This window comes from Eleginops maclovinus, chromosome 19 (genome assembly GCF_036324505.1).
Source record: "Eleginops maclovinus isolate JMC-PN-2008 ecotype Puerto Natales chromosome 19, JC_Emac_rtc_rv5, whole genome shotgun sequence".
Taxonomy (NCBI): Eukaryota; Metazoa; Chordata; class Actinopteri; order Perciformes; family Eleginopidae; genus Eleginops; species Eleginops maclovinus.
The window spans coordinates 7,659,778-7,683,901 of record NC_086367.1 but is presented as its reverse complement, the minus strand read 5'-3'; the positions used below and the strand labels follow the sequence as shown (position 1 = coordinate 7,683,901).

The window sequence follows — 24,124 nt, the reverse complement described above, 5'->3', positions numbered from 1 at the left end:
TGTGGACAGCGGAGAGCTGTCACAAGTCATATTGCATCAGTGAAATAAAACAAACAAAAACTAAAAGGCAGACCCTTTAACTTTTAGCTGTTGCCATTCTAAATAAATATGCTGAAGCTATGTGGACATTTATTATTATTTTGGCCTTGTATTTAATACTGGTTTAAAACCAACTTTACGCCACCACATTTATTTAAAACTTGAATGGAACATAAATAAGGTCTCATCCATGTTTGATTACTGGTTATTTTTCCCAATGTCCATACATTGAAATATCATTTAAAGGGCACATATTATGTTTATTTTCAGGTGCATTTTGTTTTTATTTTGTGCCTTTACTGTGACATGTTTACATGCTTTAATGTTCAAAAAGGTCTTTCACAGAGAAATCTCCCTCTGGAGGGGATTTGAGCCTTGCAGACCATTTACATGCACAAAAACATACAACACTCTGCAGGAAAAGGGAAATCCCCAAAAGAATAATAGGGCCTTTTTTAAACTGGTGTAAAATTCTACAGCCACACTAGAAATGGCACTGTGAGGAAAAGTAACATAATGATGTTGACCATCTATAATGTTTTCCCAGGTTCACAATCTTAATTTCATGTTTTAAAATGCTTATATACAGTATGTTAAGGAGCAATGAACACTAAGTGCAGTTGACCAAATATCTTAATATATAAATCTATATATTAAATAACTGGTCAATTTAAAATGACCTTGATGAAACGTCACCAAAATTGTTATAATTCCTCCTGAGGGAAAATGAATCTAACAAGTCAAATATGACAAGGCAATGCAACTTTTATAACTTAATATTGCATCTTTTAATGACTACTAAGAGCAAAACAAATCATTTTGTCTCTGAAGCTCTTCAACTGTTCAAATATCACGATGCCATTTCATGGAGAAAAAAGTTTTGATGCTTCTTAAGTGGCATGTTTAGAGTACATTAAAGTGCAGAGGGGCAATACAAATGCTTTACTTGACAGCTGGTTTTGGTTTTGGAGCACAGTGTGTGCTGAAAGGGGTGGCCTTGCAGTGCGGCTGGTAAATTAGAGGCATTTAAGAAACTCTCTCATGATTTTCTTCTCCCAAAACTTTGCAAATCTATACAGGAAGCTGTGAATAGATAGCCTAATGAGAACTAAAGCTGACCTTTTAACCTGCCTGCCTTGAAACCATTACTTAAATTGAAACAGAAGAGCTTGGTGATGAAATAAAAGCCCCCAAATGGTCATTAATGTTTCTGTGCACACATACACACATCTTAAGCCCTTTTAACCAAATACACTTGAGGGCAACTGCTGCTTGCTTATGTAAAGAGTTAGTCGAGTAGGGACATTAAAAAAAGCCTTTCCTCCGCAGGCCACAGGCAGGACCTTTAATGAAGAGACTTCTTCGTTGGTAAGTAATGAGCACTGAAATGGCCCGGGTTAGGGACTGCAAGACAAGGAGGGGGTCCTGCAGGGGTGGCGGTTCAACGTCAAAGCAGTATTTACTACACGCCTTTGGGGAATGTGTGACTCAACTGCTCAAGGACTGGATTTCAGAGAGCGGGTATGGAGTGCGCGAGCGTGTGTGGACATCAAGGTTGGAGGGTGCCTCGGAGTCAAACCCTTTCACGTGGCCACCACCCCACGTCTTCCGTCCGCCTTACTCTTTCAGACACATGAACACACAGACACACAGACACACACACACACACACACACACACTCCTTTTCCTTGTGTCCATCCTTGTATCTCCTGATGCCCCGGCCTCTGGCATCTCCTCTGTGTTGCATGTGACAGGTTGGAGATGTGACAGCTGTCCTTATGCCAGACCAAGGCTGGCCAAAGTCATAACACACACAAACACACTCATCCGCGAACGCTATACAGGGGCTCTACTGCAGGGCTCGTACGGAGGAGGTAAGGGCACTTTGTCCGCCTTCTTCACCCAACTTTAAATGTCATGCCCAACGTAATGGGGCGATTGACTGACAGCATGGTTGTTGTGCAAGGACATGTCCAGCTTCTAGGCGAGCAGCTTTGAGTGCCCTTGTACATGTGCTGGACACACAATGAGTACAAGGCAGCGGCTGCAACTCAGGTAAGACATTTTGAAGAACTCTGGAACATGGGTTAGGGTCACTTGATCATTAAGGCTAACTCATGGTGCTTTCGAATCTGACCCTTTGGTTCTGCTGAAACAAAACCTTGTTGCCTGGTTAATTAAGTTAACTGAGGCTTAGTGTGAAAGCTGTCAATTTAATGTTGATACTGACCAAATTTCCGGAGAGAGACTGCTTGAAAATATGTGACCAACTCCCAGCGGATTTTGGTTTGGGTTATTAAGGTATGAAAGCAAACTGATAGCCCACAATATCGAGAGTAGGTATATGATTTCTTCAAAAGGTCATAACTGTCCAGGAAGCCATTTGTATAAGATATGCATGTATTTGTGTTTTTTTTGTAGAAAAAAGTCACATGGCTTAATTTTCCCTGATAATAGAGTTAACAGCAGATCCGTTGTTTGTCCGTCCTACTTGGTGAGCTTTCGTAGTCCATTAACAAGTGTGTGTGAGTTAGGCTCAAACAAATCAGTTGCCAGTCCTCTTGTTTGTTTGAGTAGGAGAAGTATTTTTGGGGGATGCAGGAAAAAACCCTGATGCCCTTCGGCTAAAAGTTGACAGACATCACACTGCAATGGCCAATCAGGTAACCTACGATCCAGAGCTGTACAACGCTGTCATGAGGGAGTAAGACAACAATGATGGTTGTGCAGGTGCCTGGGCGTACAGTTAATGTGCCATTAATTAAGTGACACTCCCACTGAGCCACACAACCTTACGTTTAACACTGCAACACCTGATTTTGCGTCTAAACTTCTTGACATTTACAATACGCCTTTTTCTTCATCCTGTCTCTACCTGTTTGTTACTAACCATAACGCGCAGTCAATTTGCAGGCTAATTATATTAATAAGCCCTATAATCCCTTTTTTCTTTGGGAGAACTTTGTGACACCATTTATTCGCATGAGAAAAAAGAAGAAATAACCTCACTTGTTCTCAGCCACCTTTATTCAGTTCTTGGCAGTATATTTGATCATTCATGTGTGTGAATGATCAAATATTATCAATCAAATCAATTCGTTTAACTAAAGAGGCTTTTTACCTAGGAGTCTTGTTTTGTGAACTTGGCAGGACATTTCTTCCAAAAATAAGGTCAAAACCCTTGAACATGGCGGTAACCAAAAGCACTGACCAGTACAACATGTTAATATAACTTTGAATTCTACAACGTAATGTAGTGAATGGATGTCAGACATACTGTGTTTGTGCCAGCCTTTTCATACGTTTGACGGAGACTTACGCCATCCACCCCGAGGGCGGGAAAGCAACGGGTCAAGGTGGAAGCTGCCAAAATGTCTCATTGTATGACATGAAATATTCTGATTGAGAAAGAGAGTTGAGGATATTGTTCCTAATGATGTGGTGCTGCTGCTGCTGCTTGTGAGGAGGGGATGAGCAGAGATGTAGTGTACCCAAGGGGCCATGATGATCCCGCTCCCTCCACCTCAAAATACAGAATATGCCAGCGCAAGCACAAGTCACCACAACCCAATTTGCACGCATGTCCAAAAGGACCCAATGTCCTCTTCTGAAATATCTGACCAACTCAGTCCATGATTGAACTGATCCAAGACAGCCATGGTAGATTATTAACCAGGCAAGTTTGCTTCACCACATAGTTGTACCTCGTGCAAGGGCTAAATTTGGTCATGAGGACAATAGTCAAGAGATTAGAGAGCACACATGCTCCACCTGAAACCATGCTGGTAGAACACTGCCAACACCTTAACACTGCCCCGTTGCCACAGTCACAAAAGCTTTGTATATAGGGTGTGTTTGGAACTGAAGAAAAATAATAAACTTGTGTTCGTGCAAGAGAAGTTTGAGGGGTGTGGCAACAAAGGCAAATATATCCAGAATGTTCCGAAGCTAATTGGTTTGTGAATTTGGCCTACTGCATGTAGTTTCAAAGACACAGAGTAAAACTTATTTCTATTATAATCTTATAGGCTATAGGCATTGGAGTGATACCAATTATTGGTTATCTTGTAAGTATAGCTTTGAAATGGAAACGTGTTTATTTGCATTTTCTCTCTCAAGTATAATAAAACTATTTCAATTTGAAACTTAAGGAAGGTTGAAATAAAATAATAATAATAAAATGTAAGCGGCCATGTTGCCAATTTTTTTGCAGGCCTCTGACATTTTACGACAAGATTATGCAGAGGTTCCTCACAGGCAACCATAGTTTAATCACAAATGTAAACGACCTAACTTTACTTTGGTAAGTAAATACACTAGGGGCAATTTCAGGTGTAAGCAGATGTAAATAAAAAAGCTGAGAACAAGTTGCACAAGTGCTGCGTGTTGCTAAATCCAAGCACTTGTGCAATAGGAGTCTCCACCTAACCCCCTGCACTCTTAGCCTCCACTTATTGGAAATGAGACTAAATGAGACACTTATTACAGAAGTCATAGAAATATAGATTGTAACAACGAGTAGGCCATCTGTAGTTACAGAAAATGCATCCCAAGGAAAAAAAGATGCTAACACTTATGTAAACATCCTAGTGCAATAATGCCAAATATTCTATATTTTTGACTTCTAAACATTTCTTTAAGATGCACCTTTTTCTTCATCCTGTTTCTACCTGTTTGTAACTAATCATAACACACAGTCAATTTGCAGTCTAATATATTAATAAGCCCTTCCTTCTCAGCAGTATTCTTTGTGACAATAACTGGAAGATGACCAACAGATGTGCCACTGAGACACTTAAGCAAGCCGATCATTATTTCACCGAAACACGAGTCATATGTGTGACTGTGGCCAAGTGTCACTGATAGTGTTTAGCATGTCACTTCAATGATCTGTACCATCTGTGCGAATATTAAGTGTGTGATGCTAGGGCTGCGAGCCACAAGGGTGACTCAAATATGTGTGTTAGCATGTGGAAAACCACATGCCTGCATGCACGAAGAAATGAATGAATGCGTGTAGTATGTTCGTACTGATGACACAATACGGTGTGACCTATAAGTCAAGTTCCATGTGACTTTTAGACCATGTGGGGACAGTCTTACATCTCAAATCTCAAATTTACAAGAATAATTCATTCAAATTTCTACCAATCTTATCTGACTGGAGATTTGATATAAAAATGCCATGAGCAATCATTGCAAGCATTTTTGAGCAGAGGGCCGAATGCACTTCCGTTATCGTGGCATTTTCTGGGGGTGATAATTGTAATTACATTATTTGTGCTTCACTGACAGTGTTGCAGGGTGTTTTTGTCCCACTGCACCGTTAATGAGTCTAATTCGGTCGTTTGAACTACTGCAGCGCCTTACGCCTATTTGGGACCAATCAGACATTGGGCCTACAGAACCGTGAAACTAAGAAATTGACTGAAATCAGAAATCATTCATAACCAAATATCATATTTTTCAAGAACATTTTTCTTAGCACAAACCACCCAATGCACAAGATATTATATTTGAAATGGACAGGTTTTTGTACATTGCTTTAGAGAACAGAAAAGGAAGCGGCGAAGGAACACTTGGACAAAAACAGCCGAATTCTTCAGTAATGTGAGGCTTTTTCAAGCCATTGGTAAGCCAAGGGTAAGCAAAAGCCAAGACAAATGAGCACAGACAGGCAACATATAGGGACACACTTTCACCCTGAAGCCACCAATGTGTTAATAAAAAGCCAACAGAAGGCAGTGAAAGGCGCACAGAAGGACAAGGAATTGAGAGTTAAATGAAAGCTGAATAACACTGGGGTCGAACGCAGAGAAAAACAAACAAAGGATTATGAAGGAGAACATTTGGAGGTGTGGCAGAAAACAAGACAACATATAGATAATGTACAACTTGATGTAGAGCGAGGGCTGAAAGTAGGCCAGATAGAAGTAATTCCATGGGGGCGTGGAGAAGTGTAGAGGGGCGGAGGAAGAAGAAGAGGAGGACGAGGGGGGGATGGTCTCAGGAGAATGTAACGCTGTAAACCTCTGATGCTCAGCTGGGGGTACAAGCAGGTGGGTGGGATTCTTCAACGCAGTGTGGGTGGTGATGGGGTGGGAGGGGGGGGGGCCATGGTGGGTGAATATGAGTCGCAGATTCGCCGAGGGGAGACAGGAGGCGGGCATGACCTTTGGTATCAGGGAGTCATATTGGGGTCACTGGAGCATTACGTAGTGGATTTGAGCTACGCGCTCTCTAACCAACCCCTCCCCAGGCTGTGATTTCTCTTTAATTCACCAACTCCACTGAGGATTCTACATCTCCTTAAATAATCTGCTGCCATTGACTTCCATACTTCAAAAGGAGGTGATGGAAGCATCCTATGTTGCATATCTTCTAACAGGCACATGATATTTCCTGATATAGAAGAAGTGCTTTATTTATATGTACTCATGGGGATATAAAGAACTTAAGTAAAACGGGGGTGGGCTTTTTTCCAACAGGCAGACAGATATGAAGGAGCTTCTTAAATAAAGAGAAACAACTGTATTGGGCAAAATAAATCCACCCTTTATAGTGTTTGATTTATCAGCATATGTAAGACACCGATAAAACAAACTATAAAATACTGTACAAAACAACACGCTTAAAAAAACATAATATGATACAAACAAGTGTCTTCACCGTTGAGATGAGACAGACTGAGAAAATATGTTCCCTGAATGCATGTTTGCCATGACATCATGATGCAAGAGATGACTCACTTACAATGAGGAATATATTTATCATGTGCAAACAATTATCAATTCACCAGCGTCAGAGGAATTCTGTGGCATTAGTCACTGCATATAGTCCCACACCTAGTTATGATATGATGAAGCAAGACTTAATAGGCCAAATGTGTGTCATCATCGATGGAATGTGAGCGCACTGAGGTGCCTCTGATAAATTCTCATGTCTGAGAATTTTCAGCTTAGCATGGCAGCACTGCGTAACAGAAAATAAAAAATTGGAAAAAGAAAAAAATGGAGGAGGAGACAGAAAGATAGGAGCTGTCATACAGCAAAGACAAAGTGAAAGAAATAAAATGTCAAGCAGATCACGTTTTCTGTTGTTGAAAAGCACCTCACCCTGAGGCTAGGATCTGGTGCCACTAGTCCTGTGTCACAAAAAGGAATGATGGAGAACGCCTGACTCTTGCTCCTCGGGGCACGACCTTTCTGACAACCCGTCTGTCAACGCAGCACTGGGGTTTGTAGCTGCAAGTGATGGGTCAGTGAATGGAGGTGAGGATGTATGACAAAAAAAAGCACTTGACATCTGTATGGAAACCAATAACCTAACCCTTTGACCTCTTTCACTTGACTTTATTTACAATTGCGGCTTCATAAGATGTCCTGAATGCAAAACAGTTTTCGTTAACACTAATAACATTTTCCCCACATATGATTTATCCACACACATGCACTGGTGTTTTTAGCTATTTTGCTTAATTAATCTGTCGCAATCTCCATTTCCATTTTGGAACCAATACCATTGTTTACGTAATAATTACATTTGTATTGAAGGAAACATCAAACCAATAGCTAAATGTTAAAAAAGTGAGAATTTGGGCCTTTTTTTCATAGACTTCTATAGCACCTGACTTCTGGGACATAAGATTTTCATTGCCAACATATACGTTGTATATGCTGTGCATATGACCAATAAAACCTTGAAACCTTGAAACTTATTGAAGTCTAGAACCCGGAGGTTGCCGCTTGGTCGTGATGCTTAAGATGATGCAACCTAAAGAGACATTGTGTAAGAATAATAAAGCCTACACCTCAATCATTGAAGGCATCCAAGCATACAGGACTGACTAATCTAAGATTGCGTGTTTGGTTTTGGTTTGAGCTCTGACAACAAGTCAACAGACTTCAAGAGCAAAGACTTAATATGTTTGACTATGAACTGAAAAACTGCAAGCCCCTTTATTGTCCAACCAACAGCCCTTTCTCATGCGGGAAATCTGATTGATTTAAGAAAAAAGCATCACCTTGCACCGCCTCTCGATTCTTGCAATATCGAGGGATCATGCAAGAATCAAGGGATCAGATATAAAAGAAAAATCAATCTTGACAAGGTACACATAATCAGTTGAGTCCTGACAACAATCACGTTCGGTATGGAGCTGTACTGACAGCGATAGGTGTGGCTTAGGTGTAGACAGGATTATGTAACTGTTTGTTCAAAACAACAATGCTGCAACAGCACAGTCTTCACACTTGTGATTTGTTATAAGTGATATACAGCTACATTTGTATTATAAAGCATCCTGTTGGGTTTGTTAAATGTTCTAAGTCGTGGTGTATTTTGTTTTATGAATGTCCAGAGTAAGAAATATAAAATGGTTAACTTAAGTTAAAAACATAAAATGGAAACATTTATGTTTTATTTTGATAAAAAGGTCCTTTAGAAAGCAAATGATTTGTTAAAAATGCAAACATGTAGATATGGACATAAACACTTTCTCAGAAACTGAAAACCAGTTGAGCCGAGACAGGGTGTTACTGGAGTTAACAGTTATGCTGATGTCATAAACCAAAGGTCATGTTCAAATATTTACATTCGGCTCTCTGGGTGTCTCAGGGTGTGGACATCATTAACCACAAATTGATATTTACTGGCAAATTGATAAAGAACTTGGTTTCCAAGGACTTTCTATTTTTAGGATTTAGATGATGGTTACAGTATATCCAGCTGTCTACATGTCCAGTCATTTTTATTTCAGGCAACTTGCTGGAGTCACACTGTGCAGTAATTTATGATGACCTCACACTCTTAGAGGATTTTGCACAAGGTAAGATCGGAATGATTAACAATGATTTTTTAATCAAATTAGCAATAAGTCTGATTATTTAACAAAAAGAAGCAATGCTCATTTTCATTAAATAAGTCTGTCCTACTGATTTTCTGAATATAAAAAGGATCTCTTGTGCTGGTAATGTCTGTTCAAATTGGATGACATTACATCCTGACAATGATGCCTTCATTTCTCATACAATAAAGAAGCAGATACAGTGTTTCTAACATGTACGTGCAGCTGCAAATCCCCTGCCTACTACTGAGGTTCATTATTTCATAAATGTTTGATCCTAAAGTATTACCAAAACATTTGTTCACAGGACATGCCACACAAAAGGAGGCGTGGACTCAAGTCTAATGACATTTTGAGGCTTAGACTCTACAAAATAAAGAAAAGCTGGCATCTCGAGTTGGAAATCAACACCAATCTCTTGTAGCGTCATGCGAGGTTGAGCCTTTAATAAGTGTGCAGCTAATGAACTAACGTTAACTCTATTCATTCCCAGCAAGTAGACACCTTAATCCCTAGAAGTACTTTGTTGGAATTAATCTGATAGAATCCGATGAAGTTGCAGGAAAAAAAACACAAAGAATGAACAGTACTTTACTTCGTGCCAGTTGTTAAAAAAAATACACCAAAGATAATTTGGTTCCTGTACAAAAACCGTGTGGTGATCAACAAAAGAACAATTACGGTATCCAAAATGCACAGAATGACAAAGGCATTGCATTAAATAAACAGCACACTACGAGTTATCTACTGTCATACTGTTAGCAAAAAATAAGGCTATGGGGCTGGGTTTTATCTCTGGAATTGCTTGTATTGACTGATTCATTTTTTGTAATAATGAAAGTTTTGTACACAGCTTTCAAGGTCAAAAATTCCTCCTTAATTATAATTAAAAAGGTATTGCTTTTGGTTGGTGTAATTAAGTAGGGGCTCCGGACTCTGGGAAAAAAAGTAAAGGCACATAAAAGCTGAACATTTAGCCAAGCTTTGTCCCAGATTACTTAGGTCCAAAACTGCGTATAAATATTTACATTTCACAATCACTCCCAGTCGTAAAGAAAGTCTTACATCTGCAGCTGCAGTCTGAGTGAAGAGTTTCCACTACAACAGGTGCTTTTCAGGGAGGCCTCAGAGATGATCATGTGCGTAAATGATTAAAAACATTCTGTTAAAGTTACCCTCCGATATGATTTGTTTACACGCTAGTACACAGGTGTTCTTTGATTGCAGTGCCACCGTATGACTGTGCTATTCTTTCTTCTTGAAAATCAGCAACACAAATTAGATAAAAGCATGCTACTTTTAACAGGAGCATTTTGACCCAGACTCCCTTTAAGTTTGTGAAGGCTGACAGCTGTGGAGAGCCAGACGTTAAAACACCTGGCAGTAATCACAGCAGGGTTCTTCAATCCATAGAGTTTGTAAACATGACAAATCAGACACAACGTTCGGGACCTCCAACAAGAAGGCTTGTTCACTAAAAATTACAGACTTCAATCAATAAACCACAGGTACACTCAATGTGCTGTGTACTGTACTCAATAGCGCACTAAACATTAAGGGTACTTCAATCTGGACTTGTTATGGCCAACTGAAATGGACAATTTGAATGATGTATATACCTAATGACGTTAGAAAAGTTATGTTTCTTATTTTTGTATGAGCTAACCCTGTCACAATTACATTAGTCGGTATGCATTTAACTAATTAAAAAAATAAATATAATCTATTTTAAATCAATATATTGTATCGAATAATTTCAGTAAGTAGCCTCGTAACAAGAGTAATCATATACATCTAGTGCGTCATAGTTATGACATGGACCCTGAAAGGGTGAAACATTCTTGAATCACCTTGAAGGGGTAAAAATGAACCTTTAGCCGTACATTATTCCTTACACATATTTTCATCATACTTTAGAGTTATAACCAATTAAAATGTCAGTCCTGGTTGATGGATTGGAATGAATTCCCAATGGACAGATAGGATGTTGCTGGTTTAATTTTTCAGAAAATAAACATCATATAATGTTTACTATAGATAAACATTAAAACCCTGATGTTTGTGTATTGAATAAATGAGGCACTGGCTTAATATTGTTCAATGTGTAAGTTCATGTTCACAGTTTGAATATCATATAAATATTACAAGTGTTTATACAGTTGTTTTTTTTTATCAGCCTAAATCAGGTGTCAAGTTCTCTCACCCTGAGGTGACTGATGTAACACATTAGAGAGTCACCCACAACCCACTGGCACACTGTATCTTCCTCTTTTGCAACTGCATCAAGCCTCTTGCAACAGAGGAGTTTCAGTTTGCTGCGCCAGCAAACGCAGGAGAGGGGTGTGCATTTCCTGCCATCAGTTTGAACTCATAGCAATTATGCAGATATTTTCCAAATTTGGTATCATTTGATAACGTTACTGATTGGAAACAAGCAACTGGAAATCAGCAAATGACACTTTATGTGCAGAATACATATAAAATGAAAATAAAATGGTATATTCGAACAATTTCTAGTCTCTCACTTCCTATTTCTGTTTGAGCTGTTGAGCCTGACATTTAAATTCCTCTTCAAGAGCATACCAAGCTATAATACATACACCATTTAAAAGCCACATAATTGTTTATCTGCGTGGAAGCATTGGCTGGCCTTTTCAGATTTCAGTGGTACTCTGCATTAGTGAAGCCCAAACTGGCAATTATTTGACGATGTCTTTTGGGCAACTTGCTTTCTTACTAAATGCCATGTCTCGGTGCTAGACAGACAAGCCATCACTCAGCAACAGGACTCTCGAAAGTACTTTCAAAAGAAATATGAATGCATCTTGATATGCTTAGGTTTGCCATGAAATGCAGAAGATTTTCATTGCACTTGGAGTACTGCAAGTAGTAAATGTACATCGAAAATGAGCTTTAAAAACATGCAGTACATTTCAAAAATACAATGAATCCTGAGCAGAAAGTTATTTTGGCTTCACACCCTACGACAATAAAGCCATATAATGCTGGACTTACCTTTTGCATAGGAATAAATGTAACTCTTTTTTTTCTAGTGTCCCATAATAGCACAGTCAACATTCAGTGAACCTTTACGACATCTCAGGAATAAAGTCTATTTTCCATGTGTCAGATACTGTGGGAAAATAATACATAAATACTTTTTTTGCAGAGTACCTGTAGGGGGCTGTGAAAAAAGAAAGGGGTGAGATAGAGATAGAGGTAGAGCTATGGCAACAAGCAGAACACTCTAGGCATTATGGGAGTAACCTGCAATTATTTTATAGCTCTTAAGATTCCTGAGCTCTTAGTCAGTGTTTACCGTGCAAGGGCACGGCAAGGCCACAAATTACAACCACTTGCTTTGGCACAAAATGCTCAACAGTCACGCACAGGCCTGAGCTTTCTCCCAAAGTAGCAGACAGGCTGAGAATAGAGAGACAAAAAGGTAATGGCCGGAAGGTGGCCATTAGATCCTTTTTATTGTTCTTGCTTTTCTGTTGTGTTTCCAAGATTAGTAACATGACAGTATGTTGTGACTGCATAATTCAGTAACCACTAATTCATATCAATTCACTCAACTGGCTGACAAAACCTTTTCAAACTGATGTGAAGCCATGCGGTCAAAACCATAGGAGGTCAAACCATCAGAAGAATGGACTATGGTCACCGCTCAACAAATGGCGCAATGGACAGTATGGATAGCTGTGAAGGCCGATTGAATGATAGCCTTAATGGGTCTTTAACAATTTGCACTGTTGAGTGTTCGTGCATGTATGTGCATGTATGTGTGTGTGTGTGCATGTATGTGTGTGTGTGTGTGTGTGTGTGTGTGTGTTGACCACAGCATTGTCTTCCAGGTCTGCGGAGAGAATTGTGAAAGACTCATCTTGTGACGCAGTAGACTATCTTCAGCCACGACTTCTCCAAAAGCTCAACTGCCTCGCAGTGGAGGACGTGAGCTGGACATAAAAACCGCAACAACAAAAAGCCTCATGAGCGGTTGAGAAAGGAGTGACAATTATGTGGCAACCGGAAAGGTAAGGTAACCGCAGCTGCTAAAAAACAGGTTTTTGGCTTATCTCTTAATAAGCTGTGATTGCTACCATGTCCTAAATAAACCACGCAAATGAAGGGGTCCGTCTCTGGGGGTGACTCTGTGGTGTAGGCCATCAGATAAGTGACTTTGGTTTGATCTCTAGCTTTCTTAATCTGGGTTTGGTGTAAAAGCGGTTTTAATGAAGTAATTTGCTCCAATTTATAAGACTTGGAAGAATTGTACTACTTGTTTACGAACTGTTTTCCAAGGTAGGCTTCCCAAAGAGCAGAAGCAATAATCGATTAATCAATTACATATACAAAAACGCAAAAAATGGCCCCTGCCGTGGCGCAACGGGCTGGGGCACCTGCACCGTACGCCAGCGACCCGGGTTCGATTCCCGACCCGTGGTCCTTTTTGCGGATCCCACCCCGACTCTCTCTCCCACTTCCCTGTCACTCTCCACTGTGCTATCCGATTAATGGCAAAAAGCCCCCGAAAAATATCTTTCAAAAAAAAGAAAAAGATAAAATCAGCTAAACGTTGATAATGGATAAATAAATTCAATAATTGGGCATACCAATCTTTTAAAATGTGATAATTTTCTGTTCCTTTGGCTCTAAATGTGATAACACAAGCTGCTGCGTATGATTTAATTACTTGGTCATGGGTTACGGTTAACATTCTTGATCTATTTTCAAACCTGACGTTGAGATAAAAAATATGAACCAATACAGAAACACATAGAGGTGAAGAGTGGGGTGGTAAAAACCATTGATTAGAAAAAACAACACCTACTTAATCAGCCCTATGAATTAATCAAAACCTGATCCTGTGCCATCACTGGGTCTTCCTGTGTGTTCCTTTTATAACCTATCCAACATTAAACGGTAAGAACACTCTGAAAGGTGATTTAGGTTATAGAGATGTCTTTCTTTATCTAATCGTGGTGTCATCTAAGAATAATGTAGAGGAAAAACACAGTATAAAGAGGCAGCAGCTTTGAGAAGAGGTTAATCATTGGAATCACATTTAAGACTCGGTTTGCCACTTGCCCTTGAGCAAACTTAGCAATGTAAACAGCATGAGGGCTTAAAGGTCTGAACAATTAACATTTCTATTTCCAATATGCTTTTTCAGTGCAGTTTCTAATGCTCAAGAGAATTATGTGTACGCAGAGGTTGACACTACTTTCTGACTTATTGGTTTTTAAAGATAAACCCTGGGAGAAACTCAACAAACAAATGCCGTAATTCATTTGATTAGTTTCTTGCAGAAACAAAATGATTTTTTATAATGCTTTGGAACAAATTGCATTGTTTATCACCACATATAACCTGGTAATACAGGACTATGGTTACATGTATACAGTAAATCTGAACTTAATCATTTTATCGATTCAAAGAATTGTAAATAATTTATTTCCCCAAAAGCCCTAGTGGAGTAGAACAATATCACAAAATCCTTTACCTCAAATTCAGTATACTTTTTAAACATTTTAAATGACGCATTCTGACAAAAGTCCCGGGTGTAACGACGGTATCATTACGCACAAGTAACACTCTGCTTGTTGTCATGTGCTTTCGACAATGCAGAGGACTTTTATACCAAGGGTCCTCTGAATCTAAGGAGAAATTGCGACATGCATTCTCCACACTCTTCTACAAACCCCAGCAACACCCTCAATCTGTCTCCAGCTCCTCCACTCAGCCCCTGGGGTACGAAGCTGCGCTCTCACCCTACTTTTCCTGAGGTGGAAGACAGTGTCTTTGTCAAACACAGCCTCGAGAAGGGTCAGGAACACATTTGAAGAGGATCATTAGGAGGAAATGTTCATGTTTTCTTCACCAAAGTGAAGTGTTTACCAGAGCTTATCTGTAACTCTTAAAGTATAGGAGCAGGACTTAAAAAAAAACAAGTTAGGACCCACATGAACTCCATTTTACCTTGACTAATATCTAATTATAATCACAACCTTTTTATCTCAAGCTGTTTTACTAATATTGCTGTTATTAAAGCTTTAAAACTTTTATTACGTTTTGAACATTTCTATTCTCACTCCTGCATTGGTCTCTAAATGCCCAAATGTTTTTGTTTTTTCTGTTTTGAATGGTCTATACCATTTAGTTACTTTAAATCATTTGTAATCATAATAACAACAATAACTTACTTATGCCAACCCACAACGGAAATGACAGCATCAATCTTTTTTTTTAATTTTAAGCCGTTTTCCACAATTATTGTTATTTTTGACTTCTTTTTTTGACATTTCTATCACTTGCACATTAGTCTTAGTCTGTACATTTTTTTTTACTTTTATGTTTTCACGTCCTAAACTTGTTTGGTCATATTTTCTTTAAAGGGGCTTTCTAAACAAACAAGTGCTATTTACAATCATTTCGAGACAAGAGTTTGATTGATAACTAAATTGACTGTGTATAATGTGTATGTTAACCCCCCACCCCGGACATTATTGAGCTAAATACCATCATTTCAGTATTTAGCTTCTATTTTAAATCATTCATCATCATTAAAAAAAAAACTTTTTATAATGGGATATTTGCTTAAGGCTAATTCAAGAGAGTATATATGGATGAAAGGATAAAAAACAAGACAGGAAATGTGGAGGAAGTACAGAAATAATGTGAGTCAGGGATGCCTGCTGCACAAATGAAAAGACAGACCAAAAGCCCAAGGCTCTGCTTCACCCTGACCCTCCACTGTCAGACGCTGCATGTAGATCTCTGAAGGTTAAAGTGTGTGTGTGCATGTGTATGTGTATGTGTATGTGTATGTATGTGTGTGTGTGTGTGTGTGTGTGTGTGTGTGTGTGTGTGTGTGTGTGTGTGTGTGTGTGTGTGTGTGTGTGTGTATGGGGGAGGGGGTGAGGATGCAGTGTAAAAAATAATTAGAGTAACAATAATTAGACGCAAGTGCTGTTTGAGCATGCAAACTCTTTTACAGACAAAACATAGATTCAGGAACGTCTAGACCTGGTGGGGGGTGGGATGCTATATATTGGAGTGCTAAGTCAAAAGAAAAAGGTAAGAAATGTACAAACACAAAACTGGCCTTAAAGGGCTGGGCAATATGACAAAAAAAAAAATCAAAGATCATGATATTTTTGACTAAAAAGAAAAAGGGGAGAAAAACGGGTTTGCAACGGTTCCTAGAATTTTTGTTGTTTTACAAAATGTTGAGATCTTGATAAATAGAAATCATTAATGTAGATATAATTAAATTAAGACTAAAAACATCTAGCCAGGCTATTTAACAGCTTAATTCTGATATGTTAATCTGAAAAGAACCTGTTAAAGACAACAATTTTGTATTTGTTCTGGGTGCCAGGCTATTTCTTTGTTGATAGCAGAACTGTGTATTTGTAGAGTCTTCCCATTGTTCATAGTCTTTGTGCTATGCTAAGCTTACCATCTTGCTGCATATAGCCTTATTTTTAACAGAGATATTACAAACGGGGTCCATCTTTCAATCCAACTTCTCACCAGAAAGAGGAAAAATCACATTTCCCAAAATGTGAACTATTCCTTTAACCGTGCTGAAGATGTGTACTCACAATGATAACAAAAATACTACAAATTAATCCAGAGCCTCATCATCCAATAAAACACACATCATGCAAGTGCTTACAGTGCAGGGATGAAGAGCGCGGCAATAAGAAACCGTTAAGTGCTTTTTAACTGCTTTTACAGACACATCAGTCGTTGTGAATATTTCACGTGAGGATTACAACCATTTATACTGACAAGACGGAAGATTTTTGTCTAATGTTGTATGAGCTATTGAGTTTATCAAATCTCCTGTCTTAAAGTTCAACTGCAATGTTTTTGTCGTTATCTCCCACGAAATGCCACAGAAGAAAGCAGTTGGTTCACCTGAAACATCCCTTTAGATCAATGGCAGCTGCTTGCAGCGCACACACACAGCAATTGCTTCGGAGCTGGTGACATGGGCCAGTGCTTGTGGGGGAAACAGAGCTCAAGTGAAGCGAGAGCAGAGGACTCAGTCACGAATGTGGCGTCACTCCATGCTGATCAGTGTGGACATTTAGAGGCAAGCCGGCGCTGCACATATATATACTCTGCAGAGCGAGGACAGACGGACAGCCCAGTGAGATGCGAAAGGGGACGTCTTTTAATGAAAAGGTCACATCTGTGATTCCTTCTTCTTTTTTTTTTTGCTCTTCTCTGTGTTTAAGAAAATCCTGGAGTAGCAGGAAACAACATGAGAATTTCCTGAATACCAAACATGTTTCATTTATTCCTTATGAATAGACCTGCAAGGATTCATCCACTAATCTATTCAACAGACAAATCTATAGAAACGGATTTTTTTACCACTGTAAAGGAACCATCAAGAAAAACTCTATTTCTACCGTCCTTAAGTCACTGAACACGTTCAAAAATGACATATATAATAACGATAATAATACTACATCTTATTAGTAGAGCACTTTTTGAGGTACTCAAAGACACTTTACAGGATAAAACTCATTAAAACAACAATATTTTTGAGGTAAAACATAAATAATGTTTGCTTAAAAAAAAGATAAATAAAACATTTTTTATTTAGTTGGTACAAACTTGTATTTTATTTACGTAACATAAGTGCCTTAGAGCTACAGTGTTAGGAAGTTAAACAGCCTTGATCCAAAGCTCAATTTAATTTAAATTCAAATAACTTTTTCAGCCCTAAACGTTCAAGAAAGAAATGTCATGTGATATAATATTTAACTACATATCTTTCAGTATTGGACTCACAGATAGGACTTGGGAAATACATTTTTGACGGTTTACTTACATTTAAAGACCAGACGATTAGTGTATTTATCTAGAAATAAATGTACTAATAGTTTGCTGCAGCTCTACTTATAACCTCAAGGAATTTATATGTTAGGTAGACCACAAAAAACTAAAGTCAGTGTACTGCAACCAGGGTAAAAGACCCAAGTGATATGAGCAAATATCCTTTACAGTGGAAGGTCAAAGGCCAATGTTAAATGACAGGGTATGAGTAAAAACTACTTCAAACGGGTGACAGCCCAGAGGTCAAGGTACGATCAAAGGATGAGACAGTAAAACGTTGCCCGAGAGGACGACGTGGCCTTTAAAGAAGAAAACTGCCAACATCCATCTGTGTGCATTTCACTGTCTTCCTTCATCCCCGCTCTCAGTGTCCTTCCCACTCTCTCGTTCTGACTATGACGGGATGCCCTCTTTGAAAAACCAAAAAACAAACAAACGTGCATTTCCTCCCCCCTCCCTGAGGCTGGGCAGTGCATGCAGCAAGGTAAACATGTCCACTGTGGTGAGCTCAGACCACGCGGATGCTTCGCTCCAGGTAACAGTCGTCCTCCACAGCTCCGCGCCCACCAGCAACATCTCGCCATCCACTAGAAGCGCGGAGTAGCCCCGTGTCTGAACAGATTTCCGCTTCAGTGCCGAGCCTTCCCCTCCTCAAGCAAGGACATCCATGGATTCGATGAGGATGTTGATTCAAATCAGGGTCAACAGTCTGACCTCTACCTAGAGTACCTGGCTGATATTCTGTCTGCAAGCATCACTTTTTGTCTCTGCGTGTTGACTGTTTTGTAAAGAAAGAGCTGTTGTTAAAAAGATTATAACTCATTTGGAGGACTTAGTGGGCGTTATGACTGAAAGCCCCGTATTGTACTAATGCAAAGCTCTGATAGCATTGAGATAATTAAATATGATTGAGGATATACATTAACAGACTCTGAATCCTTGTTAGACATTAAAACAGTGCTCAAAGGTGTAAAATACCACAAGACACAGATGCACACGAGTTGGGACTAAAAATCTGTTGGGTACAGCACATTAACAAAAAATAACAAGTAATTCAAACAACAAAAATGACTAAATTAGTCAAATGTTATCAATTAAAATGTTGAAAGCGTGTTTACTTTGGTGTATGTTTGTGTATGTTGAGAAAGAAGGTGCAATAAAAAAGAAAAAAAGAAGAGGAAAAATGGTGCATGTGATTTTGCAAATGACTTAAAAACCTCAGCACTGCAATGCCCTTTGGGAAAATGTAGAAAAGAGTATAAACTTTCTTGCAGGGCAACATAGTTTCTTGCTGCTGGAGTTGCCTCAACACAAGGGTCACGTTAAAATGAATGAGAATGACGCAGTAAACAGTGATCATTTACACAGCAGTTAAAATAAACACATGAATCAGAGCAGTCATAGAATATGCAGCCACAATCTGCAATCATTCAGCTGCTCATTTACCAAGGCATCAGTTCATTACCATCAGCAGTCGGTCATTTAACAATTTCAGTTTTGTAGAGTTCTTCAGAGTGAAGTAGACCCATGACCCCAGAAAGAGGAGTTCTTTCTGTCTTTGACACTACTGTGTGTTAAAAAGAAATGAAAATAATCGTATGTATATTCATGAGTTTTTGTTTCACTGCTGTACTGGACTCACTGAATCTAGACTCCTGAACCCGGGTATGAACGAAACGGTTACACCCAACAATGTCAACTATTTGTTGAGTTACTGTTATCAGGTTGTGCTCATGAATATCAAGCGTATTGCCAGTTTGTCAGTGGTTTGGCTTTTGAAAGTGCAGTTAAAGGATTCTTGCTGTTTTGTGTATACAGTATATCTTCATGAGTGATGACACGTATAATAAGTCATTTTGATTAAAGCGTCAGCTAAATGAAATGCAATGTTTCTAATAATCTCTCAATAATTATATAAAACCAAGTATAAATGGTTCTTGTTCCTTTTACAACATTTGTTATTGCACTAGTATATCCATTTTACACTATATCAAGCCTGGTCTTGAGAGGCTGAGAATTTCATCTGCAAAACTAACTGTGGCAAGTGTGGTGACATTTGAGCAGAATACATAATAAACCACTGTAAACATATTTATTTCTATTAATTATATCGTCCTTCCTTAAATGCACATGTGATGTTGATAGAAAAATCACCTACAGGTACACAAATACATTACTGCGACTCGAGCCTGGTGGGCCCGTTTGAGACATACAACACGCATTTGGTGCAAAATTCATCACAGCTGCATCAAATCTGGCCCAGTTTGTCATATACTTCCTCTCTTATCCAGTCCTGTAAAGGGTAGTGGCTTTTGGTGCCGATAGACCTATAGTTAATCAGCTTGGATAGATCCATTCTTGGTTGGTTGCATCATTGACCTACAGGCCGAAGATAACTGGTGAGGCATAGTACGTGCACAGTATTTTTTACACCCAATTCCACATGTCATTCAACAAACTTAACAGTAAATCTAAAGGGTATGTATGCTTGCTCAGTCGGGGAGAACCGTAGCATTAATTGCACTTCAACTGCTCCACAACAGCATTGAATTAATGCAGTGCAGAAATGTGCATCGGACAAAAAGACCGGACCCCAGACAGCATCCTGGCTGACAGAACTAATTGCGTGACAACTGTCAGGCTGAGAATCCAGGTCATCGGTTTGGCGTACAGTACATTTGTGTTCTTAGAGTCCGGCCTATACGCTGCATAATCCGGTTTTTCTGTAATGCGTAGGAGGACAAGGTGTGGGCTGATGTTCATTACTTTCCTCTCCGCGAGTCGATACTCTTTCTTTAGTCTTCAAGTGCTCCCATGGTGATACTATGTTTACCCCAAGCTGCCAAATACGGCATTATACTGCGAGAGTGTGTGCAGCAAAGAACATAATATGATTAGGGTGACAGAAACGTACATCCACATCCAAGACTTTGTCGCTAATAGAAATCAGTAAATATTACAGAGAGCTCTTCTTTGACAACGCTGTGTCAATGGCTACACTGCTTGCACCACCCACGGGTAAAAGGTGTCAGTGTGTCTGCTTATTTTTCAAAGCCTTTGCAAAGAAACCTCCAGGAAGTGACAGCACAAAAAAAAAAAAGTCATCCATAGAGCTCCCCTTAGGGCTGAAACTTTCCTGCCTCAAGATATGAAGGTAAAAAAATGAATATTCTATCATAACCATAACCTTTTTTTGTTTGGATGGCTCCACTCAAAGTTTGCAGAGAGACAATTGCCGGTGCTGCAGGTCTGAGAAACATGGTGACAGAGGCTGATGTGAGGCTGATGATGGTTGCCGTATCCCTTATGTTTACCATCATTTTCCCTTCACAAACAAGAGGCCAGGCTGGAAAAGGCCAGAGAGCCGCGGCCTGCAGCAAACAGGCAGTGGAAGATGGAGGGGGGGCGACGACAGAGAGTGAAAAGAGTACTAGAGATGAGGGGGAGAGTGAGAGAAGGGAAAGGCAATTGCTGATGAGAGGGAGAGAGAGTGTGTGTGTGTGTGTGTGTGTGTGTGTGTGTGTGTGTGTGTGTGTGTGTGTGTGTGTGTGTGTGTGTGTGTGTGTGTGTGTGTGTTTGGGATAAGCTGCCTCCAGACACCACGCGGCTCAGAGCAGATCGAGAGTGACGGCTTGCTGATTAGTCAACTCACAGCCCCCAAGACTGGAGTCTGCATACACACACACACACGCATGCTTGCATACACTCAAATGCATTGAAGTTCATTTAAATAAAGCCTGCTATAATCACTGCACACATCAAAAAATAACAGCATATGGATGCACATACATGTAAGCATGTGAAAAAATGAAAGTACAGAACGTAAACAGAAGGACACTCATTATATCTAAAGGAAGTGACAAAGTGCGCTTTGAGAATGAAAGTCTGCAGCAGGACTGCAATGTGTAGAAGCGGGAAGTGTTTTTGTACTTTATTCAAAGTGTGTACGGCGTTTGGTGGGTAGTTACCTTAAGGAGATAGACAGGGATGTTGCTGAAGTCCACAGGCAGCTTGAGTAGGAAACGGGCTGAAAACTCTCCCGTCTGGAGAACAAGACACAGGGGTAAAACACTTTAAAACCAGTCACACCAAGGATGAGTTTTGGTGTCAAAAAATATGCATTTAAAATACGTACATTACAGTCCGCACATGGAATTATTACCAACTAGAACTACCTTGCTGTAGCTAACCAGTGAAATTAACGGTCATCTGTGTACAAAATATCATCATGTTATCCTATTATTTTATTTGTGCCAACAAGTATTTTTGAGGTCACAGTAACTTTGAACTTTCAACATCAAATTCTAAATGGCTCATCCTTGAGTCAAAGTGGACATTAGTTTGAGATTTGAATAAAAACCCTCAAGGCATATTGTCCAAACTAATCGGACCTATGTTTGGTCACAGTGGGCTAGACACTGACCACTACACTTCACATGGTCTGATGGTCAGAGTAAGATGAGTTCTGTGTTAGCATCATTGGTCATGAGAACACGCTATCATCCTGTGTTTCAAAACCACCTAACGAATAAAAAACATCTTACCTGAAATGCTTAATTTCTTACTGTGACATATTAAGCAAGAATCATAAATCTTGTTGCTAATAGTTTGGGGGAATTTTTCACTTCCTTTAGAAATATCAACAAACACTAAATATGACTTTTGAAGTATTGTATAGCTAGAAAGATTAAAAAGGTAAGCTTTCTTGAATAACATGCAAAAAATGCATGCAGTATGATGTTCCAAATCGTATATTTGACAGAAAATTTGACATTTTGTACACTAGATTATACACAGACTCACAACTTGATAGCACAAGGATCTGAACATCATGTGCAATGAGGCAGCACGTTGGGACTGGAAAAAATAAATGTTCCAAATCCAAAACACATGATTCTGATTTGTTCTTTTGAAATATCAAACAGGAACATTTTTAGCTGTTTGCTACGAAAAATGTCTACTGACGACTGTATTGAAAATGGACTGAAATTGTGATTGAGGACTAGATTCTATAAATAGTGGGGGGGTTTTATGGTGGAATGGCAAAGGAAGTCAAGCCATGCTATAGGAATAACATGAGGAACTGTCCTTTATGTATTTTATGAAAGCAACACCTTATCGTGAGCTTTGTAAAATCTAAGACATCGCAAAAAGGAAGTCATTTCAACAGTTAGTCAACAGTTGCCTACCCAGCTGTTCTTGCGTCCGGCATAAATCTCCATGTTGCGTCCATAGTTGGGATCTTCTAGAAGACTATCATACTCGAAGAGCAGCCGGGAGCTTTCACGTAGACGTTGGCATTGGTAGTGATGGTACTGCTGGATTAGCTCCTTCACCAGCTGCAGCAAACACTCTGGGTTCCCAGCATCCCACTGGACCAAGTGCTGAGAAAGACACCAGACAGGAGGCATTAGGACGGACGTAACACACGACATTCATGTTTTTTCTAAATGGCTGCATTACATAGCGCTCTTCCATTCTTTAGGATACTTAAACGTATTTCTACATATACTAATTAGCATTCACAGACATTCATTCAGAGGCAGACGCCGCCATACAGGATGACAACTGCTCAAGGGATGAACCCTCAACCTTCCAGTTGATAGACGACCACAATACCTTACAGCCAGGGTCACCCCAAAGCATGTAAACAACAAATTAGGACGTAAAAGCAATACACTATTAAAGTATTAACATTAAGCAAATGAAATGAAAGGTAGCCTTAATGGCATATAATCCTTATGTTTGCATAATTGGCAAGAAATAATAAAAACTAAGATCTCAATATGGCGTTCATAAACAGGGTGCTATGGTTGGAGTACAAACTGAACTTCAATTTTTTTAACCTCAAACCTATTATCCCACATTTTGTGTGGCAGACTTAATGACTAAAGGGGATAACAATTTTTTAACTGGTGCAGTATTGAATGGACCATTGCAGACAGCATCCGCTACACAGGCTGCAACGGAATCACTTTGGGCAATTTTGCACCGTCATTGTAGGTCCACAAAAAAGTGATTGTTTTGCCACTGACTCAGGTGCTATTATAAATATCCTACAGAGAAATTATCCCATCGTCTTTACCTTTTTACTCTGTCATGTCCATTGTAGCAGGAAAAACAATGGTGTCAACTTCAGTGAGAAATAAGTATTGGTATGGTCAGAGTCTGTGGTGTTAAACAACAGACAGTGTTATCTAAACAACCATAATTTCATCCCTCTATTAAGTTGTCTTTAGGAAGCTTTCAGTAATATTCTGAGGTACTTAAATTAGAAATCAGAGCCTGTCAGTGGCGAAACATTTTTATTTTAAATGGATATACAATGATGAAGCGAAACTTCCCCAAATTATTGCATTGCTACCCATTTAGCTGCTGCCT

General features: G+C 39.3%; 1 protein-coding gene across 2 annotated transcripts in view; it reads right to left on the bottom strand.

The window, feature by feature from the left end:
- babam2 (BRISC and BRCA1 A complex member 2) overlaps window positions 1–24,124 on the bottom strand; it is a 71,041-nt gene that overhangs the window by 25,580 nt on the left and 21,337 nt on the right. For both annotated transcript variants that reach the window (XM_063909486.1, XM_063909487.1), the window contains 2 exons: window positions 22,933–23,127; window positions 21,712–21,786 (listed from right to left, as the gene is read on the bottom strand). In XM_063909486.1, coding sequence (XP_063765556.1) covers window positions 21,712–21,786; window positions 22,933–23,127 — 270 coding nt within the window. The remainder of the gene's footprint in view (window positions 1–21,711; window positions 21,787–22,932; window positions 23,128–24,124) is intronic.